At 41.8% G+C, this 21,642-nt stretch overlaps 1 protein-coding gene across 7 annotated transcripts; it reads right to left on the minus strand.

Moving 5' to 3' along the window:
• Positions 1–83: 83 nt before the first annotated feature.
• P2RX7 (purinergic receptor P2X 7) lies at positions 84–21,531 on the minus strand. 7 transcript variants are annotated; one of them, XR_014573622.1, is made up of 17 exons: positions 20,115–20,252; positions 19,407–19,682; positions 18,533–18,775; positions 16,198–16,552; positions 14,436–14,568; positions 13,836–13,907; positions 12,874–12,946; positions 11,811–11,907; positions 8,689–8,769; positions 8,013–8,142; positions 7,453–7,583; positions 4,030–4,123; positions 3,539–3,604; positions 3,325–3,441; positions 2,430–2,525; positions 1,269–1,961; positions 84–1,132 (listed from the first exon to the last, which is right to left on the minus strand). XR_014573622.1 is itself a non-coding variant. In XM_083804328.1 (17 exons), the coding sequence occupies exons 5-17, from the start codon at positions 16,320–16,322 to the stop codon at positions 1,491–1,493; spliced, it is 1,686 nt and encodes a 561-aa protein (XP_083660454.1). In that variant the 5' UTR covers positions 16,323–16,552; positions 18,533–18,775; positions 19,407–19,682; positions 20,115–20,169; positions 21,034–21,531; the 3' UTR covers positions 84–1,490. The 7 variants fall into 7 exon arrangements, 6 of the variants coding, with proteins under 6 accessions (XP_083660454.1, XP_083660453.1, XP_083660452.1 ...); XM_083804328.1 differs by adding an exon at positions 21,034–21,531 and having other exon boundaries at positions 84–1,961; positions 20,115–20,169; XM_083804327.1 differs by adding an exon at positions 21,002–21,531 and having other exon boundaries at positions 84–1,961; positions 20,115–20,169.
• Between the last annotated feature and the right edge of the window lie 111 nt (positions 21,532–21,642).

Consider the following 21,642-nt stretch of genomic DNA (forward strand, 5'->3'; position numbering starts at 1 on the left):
ATTAGAGATGAAGAGAGCTCACGAAGCGGCGGTGGGGTTTTCAGACATTGCAAAAATCAGTGAAGAGATCCTGAGTCAATTAGTAAAAATGCTCTATTTATTACAAAACCAGTCAAAAGTGACAGGAGAAAAAAAGGGGGGGGGTGAGTGTTAAAGAAAAACATACATGAGAAAAGTGAAAAGAAATGAAAAACCACAGTTTTAAGTGAATATCCAATGTAACTCTTCCAAAAGGAAAGATAGCGCGTGTGTCAGGAGAGGAATGCATTTATGCCAACTGTAATCTTTTCCCACTCTAGATATATAAAATGATGCAATGTGAACATTAATACAATTAATGTATATTACATCTGAAGATAGAAATCTAGCTGACAATCTCCCAGCCATATATCTCAAAATGCATGTTGGAAATTGAAATGGCAAACTGCTGGTTTAGCTCAGAGAGAACAAAGCTTAGTTGAAAGGAGTGCAAAATATACACGTTACAATCCTTCTCACCCTGTTTCTACAAAAATAGAACATAGCCAAGTACAACAAAAAGAAAGAACTGAAAAGGTGTTGGAGCACAGATTAATCTACCCTAAATTTGCTGTTCCTTGGCTGTGGCCTTATGCATCGCTGTAAAAAGCAACTTGCACTGTGCTGCATTCAGTAGGAGGAGGTGTAGGAGGCAAGGCCTGTTTGAAGCTAAGAGCAAACAGGAGGACAAAGACTAACATTAAAATTCAATGAATATGAATGAAATGCCTGAAAATATTAGACAAAGATGGTAAAAGTACTTTCCACTGTAATTCCTGATTTAAGGTAAAATGGCCAATACAAAGAGAACAGCTGGGCTTTTCAGAAAATGCTTTCTCTGTGCCACTGAAATCTAAAATAAGCCTGTTTAATCTGGACAGACTGTGAGGCCTTTAACAGCAAGTTATGAAAATGCATACTCACTGGCCTCTTTCCAGAACCTCTGATCCAGGGCTGCAGCAAGGTGGTGAGGCTAGGGGAGAGAAATGCTCAGGACCATGTCTTCAATTGATCTCTCTTTTGGACTTCCTTCTTTCAGGGGTCATGCTTTTAGATGGTTCTTGGCTCCATCTTATTTTCAGGGTGCTGGTTATCTCCTCACTCATCTGGGAGTCTGGCACACACCAAAGCAAAGACAGGAGACCTGGAACCTCTCACTAAAATGTAGCCCTAAGAGTTCACTCCCAGAGGCTACATTTCTAAACCACACCAGGTGAGTCATAGAGTGAAACAAAGGCAGAAGTACGTACTTTAGCTCAAGGTATGTGTTCCTCTAAGCCAAGCAGTAGGCAACAGTCCCTCTCTAATGACAATATACAGGAATTCAGCTGCACAGCAAAGATTTTGGGAAGTCACACACTTTCTTTTTCTTCTTCTTTTACATGTAGCAAAAAAAAAAAAGTTCTATGAAAGAAAACAACGGTTAAATGCCCAAGGTAAGCCACAGCATGAGCTCAAGTTGTACTGCTTCCTCATTCTATCTTAAAACCAGTATAATTGCCATCTGCTGTGGGATAAGTACTTCTAATCACCCCTCTGCAGCAACTTGGGATGACAGTTCTGTCTTCCAGCTCAAAAGAGCCAAAACGCCAGTGAATATACTGCTTGTAAGCAGCATGACGTAGCTGACTGTTGGTATTGTCACCTGTCAGTTCCAGAAAGGGGTCTTCGTAGAGAAGAGCTTTATTCAGGGTTCCTCTAGACAGCACCAGCTTCTTAAACCAATAGGTGGTTGTGATGCACGGTCCATCTGTCCTGCGGCAGCAGAGCTGCTCATGGGACTTCAGCATCAGATTGCATTGGCCACAGCAGCACCACCTGGGGCACTCTGGAGAACGGGTGCTTTGCATTAGCCAACTAAGCTGAGATTCTCCAGCATCACAGTTCTCGTTGGACTCATTGGTGAAGAAGCTGCAAGGATCACTGAATTTCACAGGGTGATTCTGCAAAGCAATTCCCAACATAAATTAGATGATAAAGCATTGCTGCTGTTTCATCCATCTGCAGAGAGAATTTACAACAGTGATCCTCACCACTGGGTCTTTCATTTGACACAGCACAGTAAGTATAATGATGATAGATCAGCAGATCTGGAGGAGGATTATCTTTCTGTGTTGCCAACGCCCACCCTTGCAAAATCGAATTGACACCTTACAAGTTGTTTCAACACCAACACACTCCCACTAGCACATGCCCACTACAGGAAAGCAGCAGTTTTTAGCTGACTCTAGAAAATACATCCTCTGGTCACAAGACTTACTAACTTTAGGGGGGCAATAGGAATCCATTTTTAGTCCCTCGGGATCTAATCTAGAAATATGGGGAAGGGGAAATCCAAATCAGTTTGAAATGACATTCCTCAGTTCTCCTTTCTGAAGAGGGAATCCCAAAGGTTAATTGTCTGCCTTTACCTCAAAAATGCTGCCTTCGGCATACTGCAAGCTCGTTTTCAGAGGCTCCTTTATCAAAATAACATGTGGCTCATCAACATAGGACACAAGCATCACCTGTAGAGCAGAAGAAATGAGCACTGTCAGCTGGAATAGTTACCTAGAAAACTGGGGATATAGCACAGAGTTCTGCACTGGGTTCTGCAGTCTGCACTCCAACAACAGTTCCCTGCAACTGTGTGCTGCAAGGGTAGGTGTATCCCAGTATCTGGGATAGCAAGGACATGGGCAGCAGCAGGGACAGACAAAGCTAAGAGGAAGAGATGTTATGGAACTAACTGTAGGAGTGCGGTTGTGCAGGGCTTTTATGTGGAGAGTTCATCTTTGCCCTTCTTTAAAAACCATGTGTCTAAAATGCTGGGGAATTAGTAGATGTACCCAAGAGAAATAACCATAAATGCCTTGAAAAAGAGGAAGAGGAAATTCAGGTTGGCAGGGAAGAGGCTTTGAGTAAAGTCCTCTTTATAGATAACCCTTCCATGACCTCCTTCTGCTATTTTAAAGGGTCACTACTCCCAGCATGTTTCCCTGATAGAGGTGGTTTCGCTCTGCTGTGCCAATGATCTATGTGCAGAGCCCACTGCAGCCACGCCGTGCACAGCTCCATGGAAGCTACCTGGAGATTCTCTGGCATGAAAAGGAGGAGGCAGTTCCCTTTGCCAACTCCTTTATGCACTGGATCCCTCAATCCCTCTCACAAAAATCTCTGATCTCCTAAAACCACAACTGCAGGCTGCATGCAGGGTGCAGAAGAACAAAGCCCAAGCAGCGAAGCAGGAATGAACCACACAGCAATTACGAAGGGTTTGATCTGCTGCATTTGTGTGCCTACTGAACAGCAATTTGCATTCTTTACCTTTTTTGGCTCCAGCACGGTCTCATACTTCTTCCTGATTATATTATCACAGAATGCTATTTTGCAGCAGCGGGAGCAACTGTATAAGTTAAAACAGATTTCTATGGCAGTAAAAGCCTGCACAAGAAAGAAAAGCAAGTAGTGATTCCACTTCCTTAACGAGACTGGAGTTCTCCAGAACTGGCTCCGTTAACACAAAAAACAAGTCTCTCACCAAACCAAAATAGGTGATTGTGGATCCAATGAATGTGAAGAGTTCAACGCTGTCAAATTTTCCACCCTAAAGGAAGCAGAAAAGAATATCTGGGAAGCAAGATCTATAACCATTCACTCATCTGAATGCCATTTCTCTTTTTGTCCTTTTACAATGATTTATCCATCCAATCCCAAGATTACATAAACTATCTCTAACGCTTTGCAGGGGAAAATAAGCAATTTGAGAGGGAAACAGTGGTGACACACAGGATTCATGATAGACAAGATACCTGTTATTCTTTGTCTAAACAACAGTCCTGCCTCTCTCAACCCTGCTATTTCATTCTCAGCTTTGTTCTCCTACGCCAGTTGAGTTTACATCTACTAATCTGACATGACTTCCATTCCAGAATGATGGACAGAAGAAAGGGGTATCTGGCAGACGTAGGGCTAAAGAAATAGTAAGTTTTCTTCTCTCCTCCCTCCACAAAGAAAAACAATTGCATTTACTGTGCCAAAGACGAGGATATCAAACCGTATTCCGTAGACTTTGAAAAGGGTTCGCTGCTCCGTTCCATTTGGTAGCTTGTAGTACCTTGCAAATCTGCAAAAGAACAAATGAAGATGGGAGTGGCTTCCCTAGGGAATACAATGATACAAAGTTGTAGAACACAAAAGGGGGTGTAGTTTCTTTCGCCTTCTTCCTTACAGCCTTCTGAAATGCTGGAAGAATCATTCAGGAAGAGTTCATGAAGCCATCTTCATGGCTGGCAGTCTAAACTAAATTAATACACATGTATGTAGAGATTTAAGCAAATTAAAAATCTAGCTAAGGTCTACGGAGTGTTTTGCTATCACAGTTCAAATCAGAACCTAAAGCTACAGAGAGAAGTTCAACCACAGGTAAAGCAGTTAGAAAACCCTAGCAAGGATATGTGAGGAACTGGCAATGGCAAAAGTGCCCGTGTTCTTAAGCCTTTTAATGCTACATTATCCACTACCTGCTCTGAACTCCTGAGGACACTTCAGCATGCTGAATTATCACTCATTTCCAACTCCTTAATCAGCAGAGAGTGCCAAGAATCACATGGGCCTTTATGAACTTCCAGTTTCTTATTCTATCAACAACATGACCCTCCTGATGCACAGCTCACATCAGCTTATGGATCAATAAACAGTCACAGAGCATGCAACAATGAGATCTTTTTCAAGCCTGACAATGAAAAGCTGGCAGTACAGACAAAATCACTACATTCAACTGAAAGACTTACTAAAACACACAATGGCACTAATTCTAAACTTCTGAAAACAATACCCGTCCGTCTTTTGCCTCAGACTTGCTGTCAGGACTTAAAATGCTGTGTTGTTCTTGACTGCTTTACTTGAGTGATCTCTAAATCCTCTTCTCCTTCATTTAGATAAATAATTTGAATTGCAATTTGCTGAGCTAAAGGGCTGCAAGGTTAGTTCCGTGGGTGTCAGATACTCACAGATCACTCTGTCATTGTTAATCAAAATTTGTTTTTATAGTTGGCTGCCTGTTCAAGTACAAGAAGAGTAACTGTGTTTAAGAGGATATGTCTAGCATAAATACTGTCAGCTCAGCCTTCTGATTTCTAGTGTCCTGGTTTACTCATTCAGATTATAGAGACACCTAAACAAAAAATACTTTTTCTTCCTTTCTTTACTCTTTGGATTCAGTTCCTGCAGCTCTGCTTTGCCATTTGATCCTAACAAACCAGCCCAGAGCAAGCTTTTACTTGATTCCACTCTGTCCTTTGCATTCCACTCCAAGCTAAGTTTGGCAGACTTTTAGAATGTTCTTAATCAGAGTTCCCTAGATCATTTGCTTCCCATTCACAGAGATACGATTTGAAATTGTCTGAGGGAAAGTCACTCAGAAAAACACAGCATAATGTGTTCTGCTTTCTTCTTGCTTGCACAGATATTAAATACCCCTTTTGCTTGTGCTGAATGGTTCCAGAGTCTGTAGCCAATGCATGTTTTACCAGCCAGCTCTTAGCCTCCAAAGCCTGCAGGTCATTTAGGCTTTATTTTAAAGTTTTCCTAACTGTTTTCAGGATCAGAGGTTTTCTCTAGCTCCCATGGTAGAGGTTATTTCATATTTCTTCTTGATGGCATACAGGCTTTCTTCTCTGTAACAGCTTTGTGCTCAGAGCTGACCTGCTGGGAGCTTTCTTGACCACTGTCTGAAGCTTTGCTCCCTTGCACCTCAAGTACTTGTTTCTTTTAGAAAGCTTACATGTTCCCATTTAAGTCTATCACAAAATTTCCTTTGGAACTGAGCTGAAAGCAATAGGACTCCATGCAGACAGGTTATAACCTGCCCAGAGTCCCCAGCTGGCCTGCAGGGGAAGCAGTGTTCTATAACTTGTTTCTTAGGGTCTTTTCAAAGTTTTCTTCTGCTACTGATCTCTGCTAGATTTGGGATGCTGGGCTGGATGGACCTCTGCTCTCATAGTATGTTACATTCTTATGAAATGCCACACTGATGAATAAAACTTTTCTTGAAATATATTTATTGTAGGATCATTTCCTTTGGGTAATTCTACTGAAATCAGCAGCTGTTCATACAGGTTTGCATACACCAGCTCAACGCTGTGGCAGAGTTTGTGCACGTTCTTCCCTGAAACACCCATGGCTGTTTTAAATAGTATTATGTTCAAACTATTCATCGTCCTTCAACTTTCACTGTTTTCACATTTTGAATTGCTGCACAGACCTACTCTGCTCCTCTTTTTTTAAATTTTGCAGACATCAGAGAATGGCTTTCTTTTGCCAATAAAACCCCTTGATTAACAGCTGTAGAATCAGGCCATCTGGATGTTGTCTGGTATTCTGCACACTCTCCCAGCAGGCTTGCCTGTGTTCTCAGATGAAGCTCACTTCCTGGATGCTAGAGTTTTACTTCCTTTCAGCACACGTTTCAACTGAACCGCAGCAAATAATCTTTACACTGGTATTTTGATGCTTAAAAGACAACAGGATTTCGGGCAAACCCATTCTTGGCATTTTGACCCTAGCTGTCAATCTGATACTAATATCCTCAAAACTACTCTAGTCTTCCTACAAAAGCCTCCTAAGAAATCCCCTTTTCCTGCAAAAATCTATGGAACAGAAACATTGCTGGCCTCAACCTTGTAGTACCGTCTCACTTTTAAATTGTCTTCTCCCCCATCTCCTGTCTGTGGTTGTCAGCCCAGAGGGAACACCTATTTGTTCCGTGTTTGCACAGAATGCAGCTTCGAGGTATATTGGCGGCTCTTTGACAGCTAAGACACTCACGCTAGCATCACCAACGTATGAAAACCCACAATAATAACCAAAGTCAAAAAATGCTGTTACACAAAAATTTTGTCCTAGATCTGAGGGATAACTTTAATTTTAAACACGCTGATATGCATCTGATAAATTGTGTAACTATTTAGAACTAGAATCACATCAAGATTTTTTGTCAGATTTTCTCTTAAGTCTGCTGTATGTACACAGAACCAAATGCTCTAATTTACTTTTAAATAAATCTTGATTCAGTGAACTGTAGGGTTACCCAGATGTAAGCAAAACACTTTATTTTATTTAATTGCCTTGGGAAACTCACAAATTTAGGTAGTTTCAAGCTTCAATTGCCATATGGTAGAGCCTGCCCAAACTATTTTCTGTGTTAGCTCCCAGAATACTTGTAGGAAATTTCTAGGCCTTTCAACACAGAAATGAAACCTCCTACCATACAACCATGCTCATCTGGAAAATGACCATGATAATACAACTGCAGTAACTGCAAGTTAAGGACATGAGTACTAAAGAAAAGCAGAATCAAATGTTCTGTCGTTCCAAGCTGTCATTCTCCACACCTCATCACATCTTTGCTTCAACTCAGAAAACACCCTACTTGCTTCATGTAACATTTTTTACCTGAAGCTGAATCCAGGGTATTGGCTTCTTGTTTTGCCATCAAGGCGGCGGAAACCATACTCTGGAATGCAGTAGTAAGACCAGCTGTCTAAGTCACAGTCCCATTTAATCTCAATGGCAATTATTCCTCCCTAGAAACAGAAAAAGTAAGTGTGAGAACTAGTGTGAACTTTTTAATGCCAAATAGAAGCCACCATTTTTTCCAGTCCGACTTTTGGATAATATTTTCCTGAAGCAATGTGATTTATGATGTGCTTTTGTAGAATCGAAAGATGATCATGAGTGACAGCCTTATATAGGACCTACTTAAATGAAAGGTGGTACAAGGGCCTCTACAAGCTACAGTAATACAAACCAAATAGTATCAACTCTGTCAACGCGGGTCTCATCCTGTGAGATGGTAAACACATTTATTTTTTAAAATGTGAGGTTATGTTGCTTCTCAAACAATCAGTTTCTAAACCTAGAACAATTCCATTATATGGCAGACAGCAAAATATGCAGGAAGAAAAAGAAAAATTTTCACACTGACTATAAAAAAAAAAAGTAGTATCACAGACCTTTACTGCCACCTCCGAAAAGTTCTCTTTTGCTTCCTGAAGGATATCTCCCAGACGGAATATTGGACAGAGAGGGGAAGTTATCTTGTTGAATGTGCAGGAAGAATTGAAATTTGGTGAAATATTTTGTCTGTGAAGAACACATAGAGTTGTTTAAAATTAAAAACAAAAGCTGGAGCAGCTATAAGTACAGCTAAGGGACCTCACTCTTACTGGAAGCTGTGTTAAATGTGCTCAGATTGTACTTTACATGAGCTTTTGTTTTCACACCTAGCAGAACTATATTTCCCTAAGTGGGATCTACAAATCAAGATGAATTCTTTACTCTTTGAATATATCACAAGCAAAATTTACCTGTGTAAACTAAATATTTTCACCTTCTAATCTGGATCACACAACTGTTACATTGTATTTTAGTCATTTTACCCCAACACAAACCAGTATATCTGAATGAGCAATTTTATTGTCCTGTGCCTGGGAGGCTGTGATCCCAAGCTCTTCTATTTCTCTTGGTTCCCGAAGAATTAATAGGACTAGAGACTTAACAGCTGTTACTCATGCAGATAAAGCCTTGAAGACAGCCTTTCTGAGTAATGATGGTGCCAATTTACACAATCCTTTCTTTAGAGCACAACCACTCACTCTTCAGAAAGCATTCAGGAATGTTTGCACTTACACGGTGTAATTAAATTTTGGGAAGTGAACGTTGTTCTTTATTAGCACTGTGAAGTCTTCAGAACCCCTCAGAACAGCAGGCCTAGAAGAGAAACATCAAATTAAGTAACTTCTTGTACTTAAATGCATCAATTAATGCTATGCTAATTTATTACCTGGAAAATTGTCAGTAGGAAGAATATTTTGCTGAGAAAGAGATTGAAAAGCAGAGTTAAGTGACTCAGGGAACCAAGAAAGATAAAGGTCATTTTCTTAGTTTTAGGTATAAATTGTTCTCTCCCTCTTGCTCTTGCTTGTGTGGGCTGAGCCTAAATGTGTGCTACATGCAGCTAAAATATGATCTCACAAGACTTCTCATATAACTCTCGCTACAGAATAGTAGTAAGAGTTTATACCATTTGACAGCTGATTATTTCTGCACAATGAACAGGCAGTTTCATTGCTGGTCCCCGCAGACAGGTGGCCATTTATGACAGAGCTGCACAACTAGTAAGAATATAAGAATGAGCCATGCTCACATTCCTAGAGGATGTCTCTGGAAGTCAGGTGTCAATCACATCATCAAAGGTTGTTCTGCCTTTCTAGCAGGTACCAGTTTGAGGGCTTACCCTGCAGACTGTGGGGAGACAGTGGTTTGTGTCACTAAATATGTTGGTGAACTGCAAACTCAACGGGAAGCAGGCTGCCAGTCCTACCCTTCCTCGAGAGTCATTTCTCTGAAGCTAATGTGGCAGGAAAGAAGGCACTTTCCTACAAGTTGCCAGCTGAGTAACCTTGGCCTAGATTGCATGAGACAATCTCTGCTACACCCCAGGACTTGCCTGGGCTATAGAAGAGTAGCAGATGCAATTTTTAGCATTATATGTCTTGCACAGGGACAGTGCTGGACTGGAATATTCACACAGCTCCGTTTTGAAAATGAGTCAGGAAAATTTTAATCTTCATCAGGACAGCCATTCCAAGGGGTGTAAACAGTCTTCAGAGCAGTCATCCATATCAAGGACAGTGCTTCTAAGCATGCAGTATTTTTCCTATCATTGCACTTTGAGCAATGCCTCTACATCAGAGATCTGTGATGACTAGAAGCACATTAGTTGGGTGACAGGTTCCATGAAGGACATCTCAGAGCATCTCCTAAACAAAGTCAATGAATGAGAGACATGGCTGCAAACCAATTTAATGCTTGCTGATACTATCTGGACATAAGAGCTTCTGAAGAATTTCAGTGTATAACAGTCAAGACATGAATAATGTATGTTAACTGTTAAAGAGCTAAAAATGAATGAACCTATAATGTGGAACTGTCTGTAACTCATCCACTGGGAGGCATCTGAAATCTGATCCAAAGCTCTTCTGGAAAAGGTGGTGTAAACACCTATCCTTGGGCCAGCTAATCTGACAACTGTGCCCTGTCTCAGGCAGAAATGAACAATCAAAAATAAAAGAATCTTCTTGCCAAAATGCAATAGCTTTGTTTGGCTCCTTTGTTCAGCTCCAGCCATAACTAACGGGAAGGAAAAGGAGTACTCCTGTATAGCTCATGAAACTTATCTTTCAAAAGAATTTGGACAATAAAGACAATCATGGGTGTAACCAAAACCCAACATTGCTCCCTCAGTATCTCAACCAGACGGCAAAACTTCCTGGGCTCTGACCTTTCTCTTATATATTGTTCTGGTATCAAACAAACACTCAGCTTTGCTATTTAGCAATTCCTCCTTTTTTCCTTGCCAATGAAACTTGTGAAGGAACCTTTTACATCAGAGGTTTGGATCAAACCTCTCATCCATTATTTTTGGTCCCTGGTAGTGATCAACTACTGGCACTGGAGAGGAAGATTAGGAAACAAGACAGAATATGTCAACTGTGCGATGTAATAAACAACAAAATTCCCTTTGGAACACCGCAGTAAGCCTACACAACACGACATTTGGAAATGACTGGCAGTCACTGAGACTTTATAAAAAAAACCTAAGATTCCAATAGCTCAGGAAGCTCATGCATATCTTTCCAGGATGCTGTATGAACAGTAATACCCTTCCTGTTTCTGGACAAAGCCTTTTTCGGATCACAGCTCTGTCTGCAGAATTGAATTGCACTTCCTTTAAAGAGCTGAAAAAAACTCAAAAGTTGCTGCAGGAAGCATTGTGAGCCCTGGATGGAACCCGGCAGCGGAAAAACTGCTCAGCCTCTGACTTAGGGAAAAGATGGGATATATACACAGAATCATGCTTCTATCTTTTAAAAGCAGTGAGTTAACGGAAGTGGTAATTGACCTGGATTCTTACACGTATATTTCAAAAGCTGGTTGAGAGAAGCTAAAATTGATTAGTCATCCACTCTCTTAGAGTGTAATTTCCATCATCTCTGTAGAAATCAAAACGATTATAAAATTTCTTCATGCTTTGGCTGATACAGAAAGAAAATGGACCAGTTTCTTCTTGGAACACTGCACAGTTATGTGATTACAGAGAAAGACGGCCACAGGGTCCCTCCATTCCACTCTCTGGGTCACAGCAGCATTGTTCCCCAGAGTCTTTTTCCTACAGTTTTCTTCAGCTGACTATTACGTATTGCCAGCATTGAGTTTTTCATCACCTGCCTAGAAAGGATGAAGATGCTGTTCTTCAGTCTGGAGAGGACCCCCAAATGCTACCGTGCAGCACAGACAACCGATCCAGTGCTACTGTTCTGAGTGGTGGAAGCAACCTTGCTGTGGTAAATGCACCCACACGGAGCTTCTACACCCCAGAGCACTGAGCCTGGCAGAAGAGAAACCCAAGTCAGGAAACCTATCTTACATTTTCATTGACATTTGAATTCATGATCTAAATGCCTCTAGTGAACTCAAGATGAGCCTGTGACATCTAAAATTATTTTTGTGGAAGCTGCATGATGTTACAAACTGGAGGCTCTGGCTTCACTGCAGAATCAGCAGGACAATTGTAGAAGTAATTCATTTAGATATAGTAAGCATTAACGGTATGGCTGTGAAGAAAACAGCTGTTTTACATACATGAGATCTGTACGTGCCTGAGCAAAGTGATTACCCTAAAATTGTACGACTCTGTCAAAGAGAACCCTTTTTTGACAAAAAAAAATATATATATATTTTTTACTTACTCGGGGGGGTGTTCCTCCATTTGCACAGGGCACCATGCCATGATCTCACAGGTTTTAAGAGTTGCATTATACCACACACATCTTCCTGTCTGAACTCCTGTAGAGAAAGAAGCTCTTATTCAGCAAACACAAGTTTTGCACCATATAGACAGTTTCCACATGGCAGTGGATTTCTCCTCAAATGTAAAGCAGAGATTTTGACATTATAGATTCTTGCAGCTTTCTTTTCAGGACCAAATCATGGTCCTGCCACACATCATCAATCCTTATTTAGCCCTTTACTTGGGTCAACAATGCTTGTTATTGTTTGGACTGAGGATGAAGTACTTTCCTTCAAAGTTTTACATGAAGTTACATATCTGAGTCTTGGTATAAACTGAGAAATTAACCGTTTCAGTCAACTGAATTAATTAACAGTTAATTAAACAATTAACAAGTTTAATTCAACAACATAAGCAAACTAAACAAGGATATAAAGGTAAGCAGAAAACCTTAATTCCTTCTACATTCCCGGAGAGTCAGCATTTTTTGAGTGCCCTGTCTTTACCAGCTAAAGCGCTAATTCAGCCAGAAGCCTGAATTCAGGAATCCCAGCACTACAAAGAACTCACATAGCTGATGAAAACTGTATGATGTCTTCTGGACAACTGGCCCTCAAAAAAGGACAGAAGTCATTGTCTTATTCTGAGAACTACCTATCATGGGGATGTTACAGACCCTTCAAAAAGATCCTGTAGTCACTCCCCTTGCTGAGCAGTCACAGACTTCAATGGGAGTGACTGGGAGACTGGCCTTCATTCACATCACGGTCTGCACTCCTCTTCACATTTGCCCTTCCTCTGCTCCCTTTCACTGTTTCTCTTTTTAGAAGGGGCATATACAAAATGGTAAGAACTCTGTTTTGTCGTTTCAAAAATAGGTTATCAGATATCTCTCAGGATTCTGTATTGTTCTACTGCAATTCTTCTCCAAGTGGGGACTTGTACATTCTGCACTGGTCAATAATGCAACAGAAGGTACTACCCACAAACAATATTTCAATCTGAAAATGTCATTTACCTACCATTACCGTGGATATCTGCACTCCCTTTTTCACAGGACTTGTCTGTAGAGCAGATAGCTTTGGCAAAGGGAGCCTGAAAAAATGACATAAAAGAGCAATATAAATATATTCCTCTCCATACCTATGTAAAAAGTCTTTCTTAACTTCAGTACAAAAATAGTAAATAATAAGAAAATAATGCAGAGAAAGTATAACCCTTACTTATTATTATGCTTATAACGAGCAAAAGGCTAAGCTATCTGAAAAAAAAAGTCTTTTTCTCGCTTATAATAACACTTTCCTTTATTATGTCCTTTCCTGGTTTTTTTTTGTGTGTGTGCTCTTTCCTGTACTACTAGGTGCAATAAATCTAATACTGGACTATTTCTTTGTTTACTAACAGCTCCATAAACTTTTGCCAGTGAAAGTCAACTTGTATTTAGGAACTACTCTGCAAAGTCTCACTTCTAAGCCAGCCAGATGAATGAAGAGGAGAGCTGCAGCTGACTACCACGTTTGGACTACACAAAGGAAGGAAGGGAACACGTAGAAACGAGCAACAGCAAGAGCACAATACCAGCAGAGAAGCTGACAGCACTTCTCTAACTCCATCATCCCTTCAGGTTTTTCTCAAGACCAGCAGCAAAGCCAGAGAACCTGCACTGGCCTGAATGTCACCACTTCCTGAAAGTGATGCAGGTAGGTTTGGCAAGGTCATTGCTACGAGGCAAAGTCACAACTGATAACTGAATCCCCAAGAAACACCAGAGTAAAGAAAAGGAGCAATTAAACTAGATTTTGCATGCTTTCTGTTGAGATACAAGCATTAAGAGCAGCAGTATTTTCTTGCACAGGATGGTCCCAAGGGCAGTCCGCTCTTTTATATCAACATTAATGTTTGCTCCTAACTACTGTCTATTTATATTCAATACCATCATCCTAAATATAAATTACCAAATATGTATATATATATATATATTTACCTCAGGGCATCTCCCTTGAAGCTGGTCGTCTGTCTGAATGATGTTGGTAATCACGAAAAAAGAGTCTTTTGACTACATGGAGAAAAGAATACGAATGACTGAAATTTCACAGACTTGTTTCATATCTCAGAGCATCACGTGGAAGGACAGTGAGGCTGTTTCTGCTCTAGCACCCCCCCAAACAGACATTAAAATTCAATCTGGCTTAAACAGGAAAAGCCAGGGATATCATCAGGGCATAAATGAGCAATCAGGGCAAAAAGGCCCCAATTTTTTATTTTTTAATCTGGCATTGCAGCCAAGAAAAACATGCTGGCACTAACTAGTAATGATACTACTGTGTTTAGTACCGCTATACTGGAATAAATCTGTTGATTTTATAAAAATTCATAACAAATAGCACCACAGAATTATCATAAAAGAGAATAATCTTTTTCCTTGTTACTGGGGAAGGAAGGGTAGATTTGGTTTGGTAGACTGCTGTCTCAAATGTAAAGTCCCGTTTAATGTTGCTGCTCATTCCAGGAGAGACATATCAGGAAAAAAAAGAGATGCACCAACAGAAGTTGAATATTATGCTGGCATTAAATTAAGACTTGCCTGCACTGGTATGGCATATTCTGCTGTATCCCAGATCCTGCTGACTGCATGAGCCACTCCCTTCACACTAGTGCGAACCGAGCTGGTAACTTCTTCCTTCTCCTGATAGCGCTTGTGAGCGATGAGGGTATAACTGGCCAGATTAAACAGAAAGAACAAGTAAACTCATAAAAATAAAATTGGGTCAGTTTTTTTGTATCATTTTTGGACAAAATGCACTGTAAGTCAGTAAAGTCAGACAGGAATTTTCAAGTAACTGAGAGCCGTTTGGTGTGAGACAGATGCATCATCTGGGCCAAAGTCTTCCTTGGATTCACCTTTGCAATGTTCAGCTTTGTCAGGAATGAGTTCAAATACACACAGAGAATTTCTATTTTCACAGCTTAAATGCTATAGACAGCATTAGGTCACATCCTGGTCCTTCAGATGCCATTTGTGAAACACCAACTAACTACAAGGGGGCTTGATGTCATCCGAAAACTTTTGCCCATGCTGCATTACTCTACCTAGACTTTGACCTTTTGTGTCACAAACAGTAGTGTCCTCTCTACATTTGGGATCTATAATTATTTTTTTTTTTTGGGGGGGGGGGGAGAGCTTAAAATACTTAGTCTTTAACTTTCCAGAGTGAGTACTCTTGCATGTCATTCTGATTGCTTTAAAAATCTTGTCCTAACGCTTTTACTTCCTCGTGAATTGTGTGTGTTAATAATAGAACGCCATCTCTGTTTTTATGCTGACAGGGAAGTCATTTCGCTCATCTAACTCATGAAAGAACTGACAACTTTGAAAACTATTGTATGTTCAGAAGGTAGTTTCCACACTACATAAAAGTACCACAGAAGTACCATAAAAGGTTTGCTTTGAAAAACAAGCTGGTTGCAAAGCCACAGGAGCCAGCACCGTTTCAGTTTAACAACAGACTCTTCTGGAGGGGATAAAAGTTTCTGAAGGACAGAAACAGAAAGCAACCGATCGATGCTCCTTCATTTATAGTGTCTATTATAACAGTATTTCAGCCTTTTCCTTCTGGAGAACGGTGCTTTGGGATAATCGTGCGTTTGGAAATTGGCAGTAGGAGCCCAGGTCTGAGCAGCAGTAGGTGCTTGCATTTCCTGCTGAATTGATTCTTACTGAGATTGCGATCAGTGTGCTCAATGTCCTGGCGTGTTGCCCTCCCGTAAGAAAGAAACCAACCATCTAAATTTGCAGACTTTGTTCAGCAAAGACTTATCACTGAAAACAGCCCTACTTTGGGAGCAAAGAGGAAAATCTGCCCTTTAGAGGCAATCAGTTACTGCATATTCCTAGAACACCTTATTGTTTTTGAAATCTGCTTCAAGGGCTAATTGGCTATTTCATCTGTTAGGTGTATCTAACCCTAGATAGCAGACTCTCTGGAACAAGCTCTGATCTCAGAAACACTGGTGTAAATCTGCGATTTTTCAATGCAGGTAGTGTGGTTTTAACAGAAGAGAACTGGAAACAGCACAGCAAGAAATGAAACTAAAAGCACTTGTTATTAGAAACTCAGCTCTGTCCTAGCAACCCCACCCTGTTAAGTAACCTCCTGTGCCCAACTCCCACCGCCACGTTCCCACTGCCACATCCATCTTCCAAAAACAGCCCAACACCAAAACAATGGTCTTGAGTTGCTGCCACAGAACTCAAAGCACTGAAAGCCAAGTTGCAAGCCAGACAACCCACGGAACAAGCAACATTTCTTAGTGTACAACACTGTGTCCCATCACCCTGCACTTACCAAACACATATGGCAATAACTACATAAATTAACCACTTCACGCATACACATCCAATGCTCTGAAAGCGGATCAATTTTGGAGAGTCATAATAAAACTTATCCTTCAGCCTGCCACACGAGACCATTGTTAGCACTTCCTTTGAGAACGAAGTTTCTGAAAACTGCAACTGGTTGGTGCTGTCTTCTACTACTGCATCCTTCTCAAGCCACACCACTTAAAGGTACAGGCAGAAACCCATGCGAGTACCACGGTTCCCCAGGCCTTCTACAGAAAGGCAGGCAGTGGATCAAGGACTGATATTAATCACAACTAATATAAAGAAACAGCAGACAGGATGCCAAACACCTTCTTTACCTGTCCAGAGAAGGAAAAGGACAAATCAACCTCTGTTTTAGCTTTATAAAATAAGGCGAATCCCACTAAAAAGTAGTCTGATTCAGCCTGTTGACAGAGAAACAAGCTCTTTGCAGCCACCCACGTTTATGTACGACAAAGACAGTTTTCAGAGAGGGAAGATTTTTTGAATTCCCTTCAACTGAGTACCACTAGTGTAAATTACTGAATTCAGACTTTTTTTCAAAGAGAAAAGTCAAAATGCCAGATGCATTAATGCTGCTATTATCGTCCCCAGCTAGCCCAGCTTTCTACAGTTAAAAAGTTCTGGTTTGGAAAAAAATGAGAGAATTTCCTGCTAAGTTCTCAAGTCCTACTTGTTCAATGTCTGGGGGAGAACTTCCTTTCACTGAATCAATCCAGACATCAATCCTGACTTTGAAAGCTCCGTGAAGCAGTAAACACTTTCAAGCCCCTGACCTGACTTGAAGAAGGATGGGAAGCTTTTATATTGCTTGAAAGGCTTGATTCTTCCGTGTGAATTCAACACATTTATTTTTTTTTCAAAATGCTTCAGCAGGAGCAGGATTAGGGTTCACATTAAATCTGGAATGACTACCGTGGGTCAAACCACGGGACTGTTAGCACAGGACACTTATTTTGTCTCCAAGAATGGCCATAAATAGATGCCTAGGGAAGAACGTAAGGACCAAGGAAGCAAAAAATGATTCCTCCAAATAGTTTCCCAGTCTGTTTGCAACTCAAGGACATCTTTAGTCAGATAAGCTTTTTTTATATTCAGTAACCTTTAATAAATCTCCCTTCCACTAACTTATCCAGTCTTTCCAGGTAAAATTTTAGCATCTTCAAATCCCTCTAGTAAGCATTTGCACAGCTAACTGCGCATAGCCTGGAGTCACAACCATTGATTTTTTTACAGAAGGAGCACAGAATTTCACCCTAGAGCTCCAAAGCCGATTGCTAGCACTGCTTGTCACCTTCTGTCAGCAGCACCGTCTCTCCTCTGTACTGCCACCTGCAAACAGCACCACCAGCACTCAATCTTTCTGCTCCTCTGAAATCCCATAGACCAAAGGCCTTAAGACACAGGGAAATGGGAAAATGGAAGCTCACTATTTTCTGCCATGGAGTTATTGTGCAGCCTTCCTCACATCACATCCCCTTCCAGTGCACCTTACTCAACATCTCTAAAATGAGCCGATCATTTACAGCCCACTCCCTTGGCGAGCTGTGGGTGCATCACTAGCTCTGGTTTACCTGAGGAGCTGGGTGGCCTCAGCCACCACAAAGGAACCTTGCTGGGTGTCCCTTGTCCACATTTGCATGGGGGAAGCTGAGAGCTACAGGAGCATAAAGGCAGAAGCAGCTGCTCAGATGGTGAGTCCCTGAACTGGGAAACAGCAGTACAGGAAGGTCAAGAGGCTCCTGGCCATGCTCTTCCTGCTCCAGAGGTGTATTCCAGGCACCACTGCAGCTCTTCTCCCCAACAACCATATCAACAGGCATTTGCAAAAATAAACTGGGTTCTGGTCGCACCGGGAGCTGAGCACTGCACTGTGAATTATGCTGCTTGGCTTTCCAGGAGAGGGCACTGCTACATCAACGCGCAGGCCAGCACCTCACTGGAGGAGTCCCCTTGTGCCTTGTTATGTCAACAGCCTCGCAACCCCCTGCCCCTGCTCTCAGCATCTCCCACAGTGAACGACACTCTTGCAAGCAGATGCTTTGCCTGAAGCTGGGGCAACTGTAGAGACCAATCTAAAAGGACTGAAACCTGCATGATGCTGGCCTCCTCCCAAGCCTGACTCCCCACCACCCAACACTTTACACCAGTGCAAAGAAGGTGCCATATGCTTCCAGACTGGACAGATGCATATGACTCTCATTTCACAGGGGTGGCAATGATGACACAAGGAGCAGGGCAACAATAAAGCAAGCTTTGGGGACATCAGTGGCCACAAAGATTTTCAGCTTTTTTACCTCAGGCTCCATGGGGCACGGTCCTGTTTGGTCTCAGGATGGTTTTGTGTCAGGTGGGATTAAAAGGGAGTTCAGCTGGCTGACAAAGTCCCTACTCTGATTGGAGGCAACACAAAATATGCACTTTGGCTCCAGCTTCTGATACTCCATAGTTCCATGCACAAGCTGCTCAATGTGCTGCAAGCCAACCACTGGCATCTGGCTCAGGGGGTCAAGGAGCAGGCGTGAGGCCACCATCTGATCCTGTAGACACAGGAGAAGGAGCTGTAAAGAAGTAGAGCTGTTGAGGTGGGACCTGTAAATCTCATGCTCAGTCTGAGAGAAAAGAAGACTGGATCAGAATATATTAGACTCAGACTAAAAGGACTAGGTTCCTCCCTTTTGTAACCGAAGACCCAGACAGAGGCACAAAATATACAAAATCTGCAACACAGATAATGTGTTGGTTTTTTTCCCTCCAATCTTTTACTATTTTAATTCACCCAGAATGCTATGGCTATAGTTGTGATTAAACATTCAGAACCAGACAGGCTTTTTAGCTGTTAGAGCTGTCTTGGATGTTTTTAGCACACAGGAACAGGTCACATTCTGATACAAATATGCTTAATTTTTTGAGACATCAGTGATCATTCCTTACGCTTTCACGGACCACGATCCATACTGCTACACTTGATATTAGTGACTTCAGCAAGCAAAATCCTGCTACCTAATAACAACCAAAAAAGCTGCTATTGGGAGGAACTAGAAACAGACCTGGGATGCATTTAGGTGCTAGAACAGCCAGAAACAAATTGATTTTTAATATAACCCAGTCAGACCTAACTGTACATATAAATAACACAATAGTTATAATAAAAGAAAAAAACAAGAGGACCTGGATTGCATAAGACAAGCTGCAGTAATTGGTGTCTTTGCTTCCTAAATGCTCTCATTTTCACGTTAACGTCTTCCATCTGTTTGGGATCTGAACTCAGCAGCTAGGCCGGATGCATTCATCTTCTTGTCCATGGATGTTCCCATATAAGGTGATCTCTCTTTGCCTGTGGAGCACGATTTCGATTTGCTCAGGTTTCGTTCTGCTCTGATTTGCTGGCCTCTATGGTCGAGCTCCTCTTGCAGTTTTGTAAGGCAGTCATCCACACAGCAGTAGCTATAAAGGGAGGAGAAAGTAATGAAGATGTGCTTCCAGATCTAAAGAGACCTAGATAGCTTATTTTGCTCCATTCCCTTTCTTCTGCACACTGCCTCTGCATGATACCCTTTTAATAAGCAGTTTCCGTAAGCCTTTTCCAATCAATATAAAACATGAGCCCTATCCAGAGAATTGGACAGAGCTCCAGGGCAGCACTGTTGTAACAACTCACTAGTCATTAGGAAACTTTGCTTGAAATCCTGTATAAGTCTCCAGGCAAACTAACTTGGGAATTTGGAAAATGCCTGCAGAATTATACAACAAATACGTATGAACACTGGCCTTCAGTTCTGTGAGACCTGATCCAGGCATCACATCACGTCAGTTAAGATCCGAGTTCATGGATTTTCACCACAACGGTGATACAATCTCATGATCTTTTTTTCTTACCTTGGTGTTTTGTAATTTTCAAACACCCTTCCTCTTCTTTGTCATCTCTGTAACACTAAGGAGACATGCGAAGAGGGGAACTGTCCTTTACTTCTTAGGTCTGAGGAGTGGAAGACTTAAAGAGAATCAGAGCAGCACCCTCCCACTGTACCCAGCCCAGATCCAGATCCCTCTCACTGCCCTCGGCACTGCAGGCACAATCCATTCTCTCCCCTGTACAGAGGCCTGAGGTAAGGATGTGTTTCCGTATTTGCAGAAACACGGCATTTCTCCAGCATTACTGCCCGGGATCCATGGATCTACCACTTCCTATTACCTTTCCATGCAGCCTACAGGGAGCAGAACTGGTCCCCAGTGCCTTCATGGGAAATACCCTTTTCATTTGCTCCCTCTGTGTATTCTATATGCTCAAAATACTCATCAGAAGAAAAGCGTAACTGATACCAGGAAAGCATGTCAAGGGAAAGTAGATCTCTTCTGGGAACTTGTAGGTAGATACGATTCCTAAAGGTCAGTATACAGACTGAAAGCACAAAGGAAACATGATCTGGTTTTTAAAGTTCAAATCCAGGAGTCAGGAGACTCGGATTATGTTCCTGGCTTTCATGCGCAATCAAAAGCTCCTCATCCATCCCCTCTGTGACTGAGTTTATCCAGTTAAAAGCTAGGACAGCAATGTAGTGTCACTTTTCAGGCTCTCAGAGAAGATCAGTAAATTAGGATTTTATGAAGCATTTTATATTACTGAGAAGGAAGAAAGGAGCTAATCTAAGACGCAGTACTTAGAATTGCAAAGCGTTACATTTATGATTGCTATTTACTGAATAAAATTCCGCAGTGATTTACAACCTGTGCATTTCAATTGGCACCAATTTAATATGACTCACTGCATATTTTACTCCATCATCTGTGGACTCACGTGGGCTTCTAAGACAATCCAAAAAGCTAATTGTAGTCGCAGAGGCTCCAAAATCCACCTATTTAAGGTCTAAACGTGTTTTTTGAAGGATCTGCAATTAAAAAAAGTGCAAATTGGAGATACCACTTTCATGAACAAGCTCCGGAGTCTTATTTTTGATTGTTTGGTATTTTTGAAGCTCCTGTCCTCATTCAGATGTGGTATTGCTCACACTGACTAAGTGCTTATTGCTCTGCTGAGGCACACTGACAACCCAAGGACATAATTTGCCATTCCCCCCTCACGAAGCACCCCGTTTTCCACACAGATCCCCTGTGCTTTCCTCCACAGAACTGAGACAACCCTTCCAGTCACGCACGCCAGCCCCATTTGCCATCTTTTTATCGTGCCAACGACCACCGGAAACGCTAACTGGGTAACTACATCAACGTATTTATACATCTACACGCCGCAGCATCCCCCTAACAAACGGGGATGCCAATTATACGCGTTAAAGGGTGAATACATTCCACCACCGCCCCGCGCCGCTCTGCGCATGCGCAGCCCCCCTCCCGCTCTCGGCCCCTCTGCAGCCGCCCCGGCGCGTTGGCTGAAGCGCGCGCGCGGCAG

Source organism: Anser anser (assembly GCF_964211835.1).
Source record: "Anser anser genome assembly, chromosome: 18".
NCBI lineage: Eukaryota > Metazoa > Chordata > Aves > Anseriformes > Anatidae > Anser > Anser anser.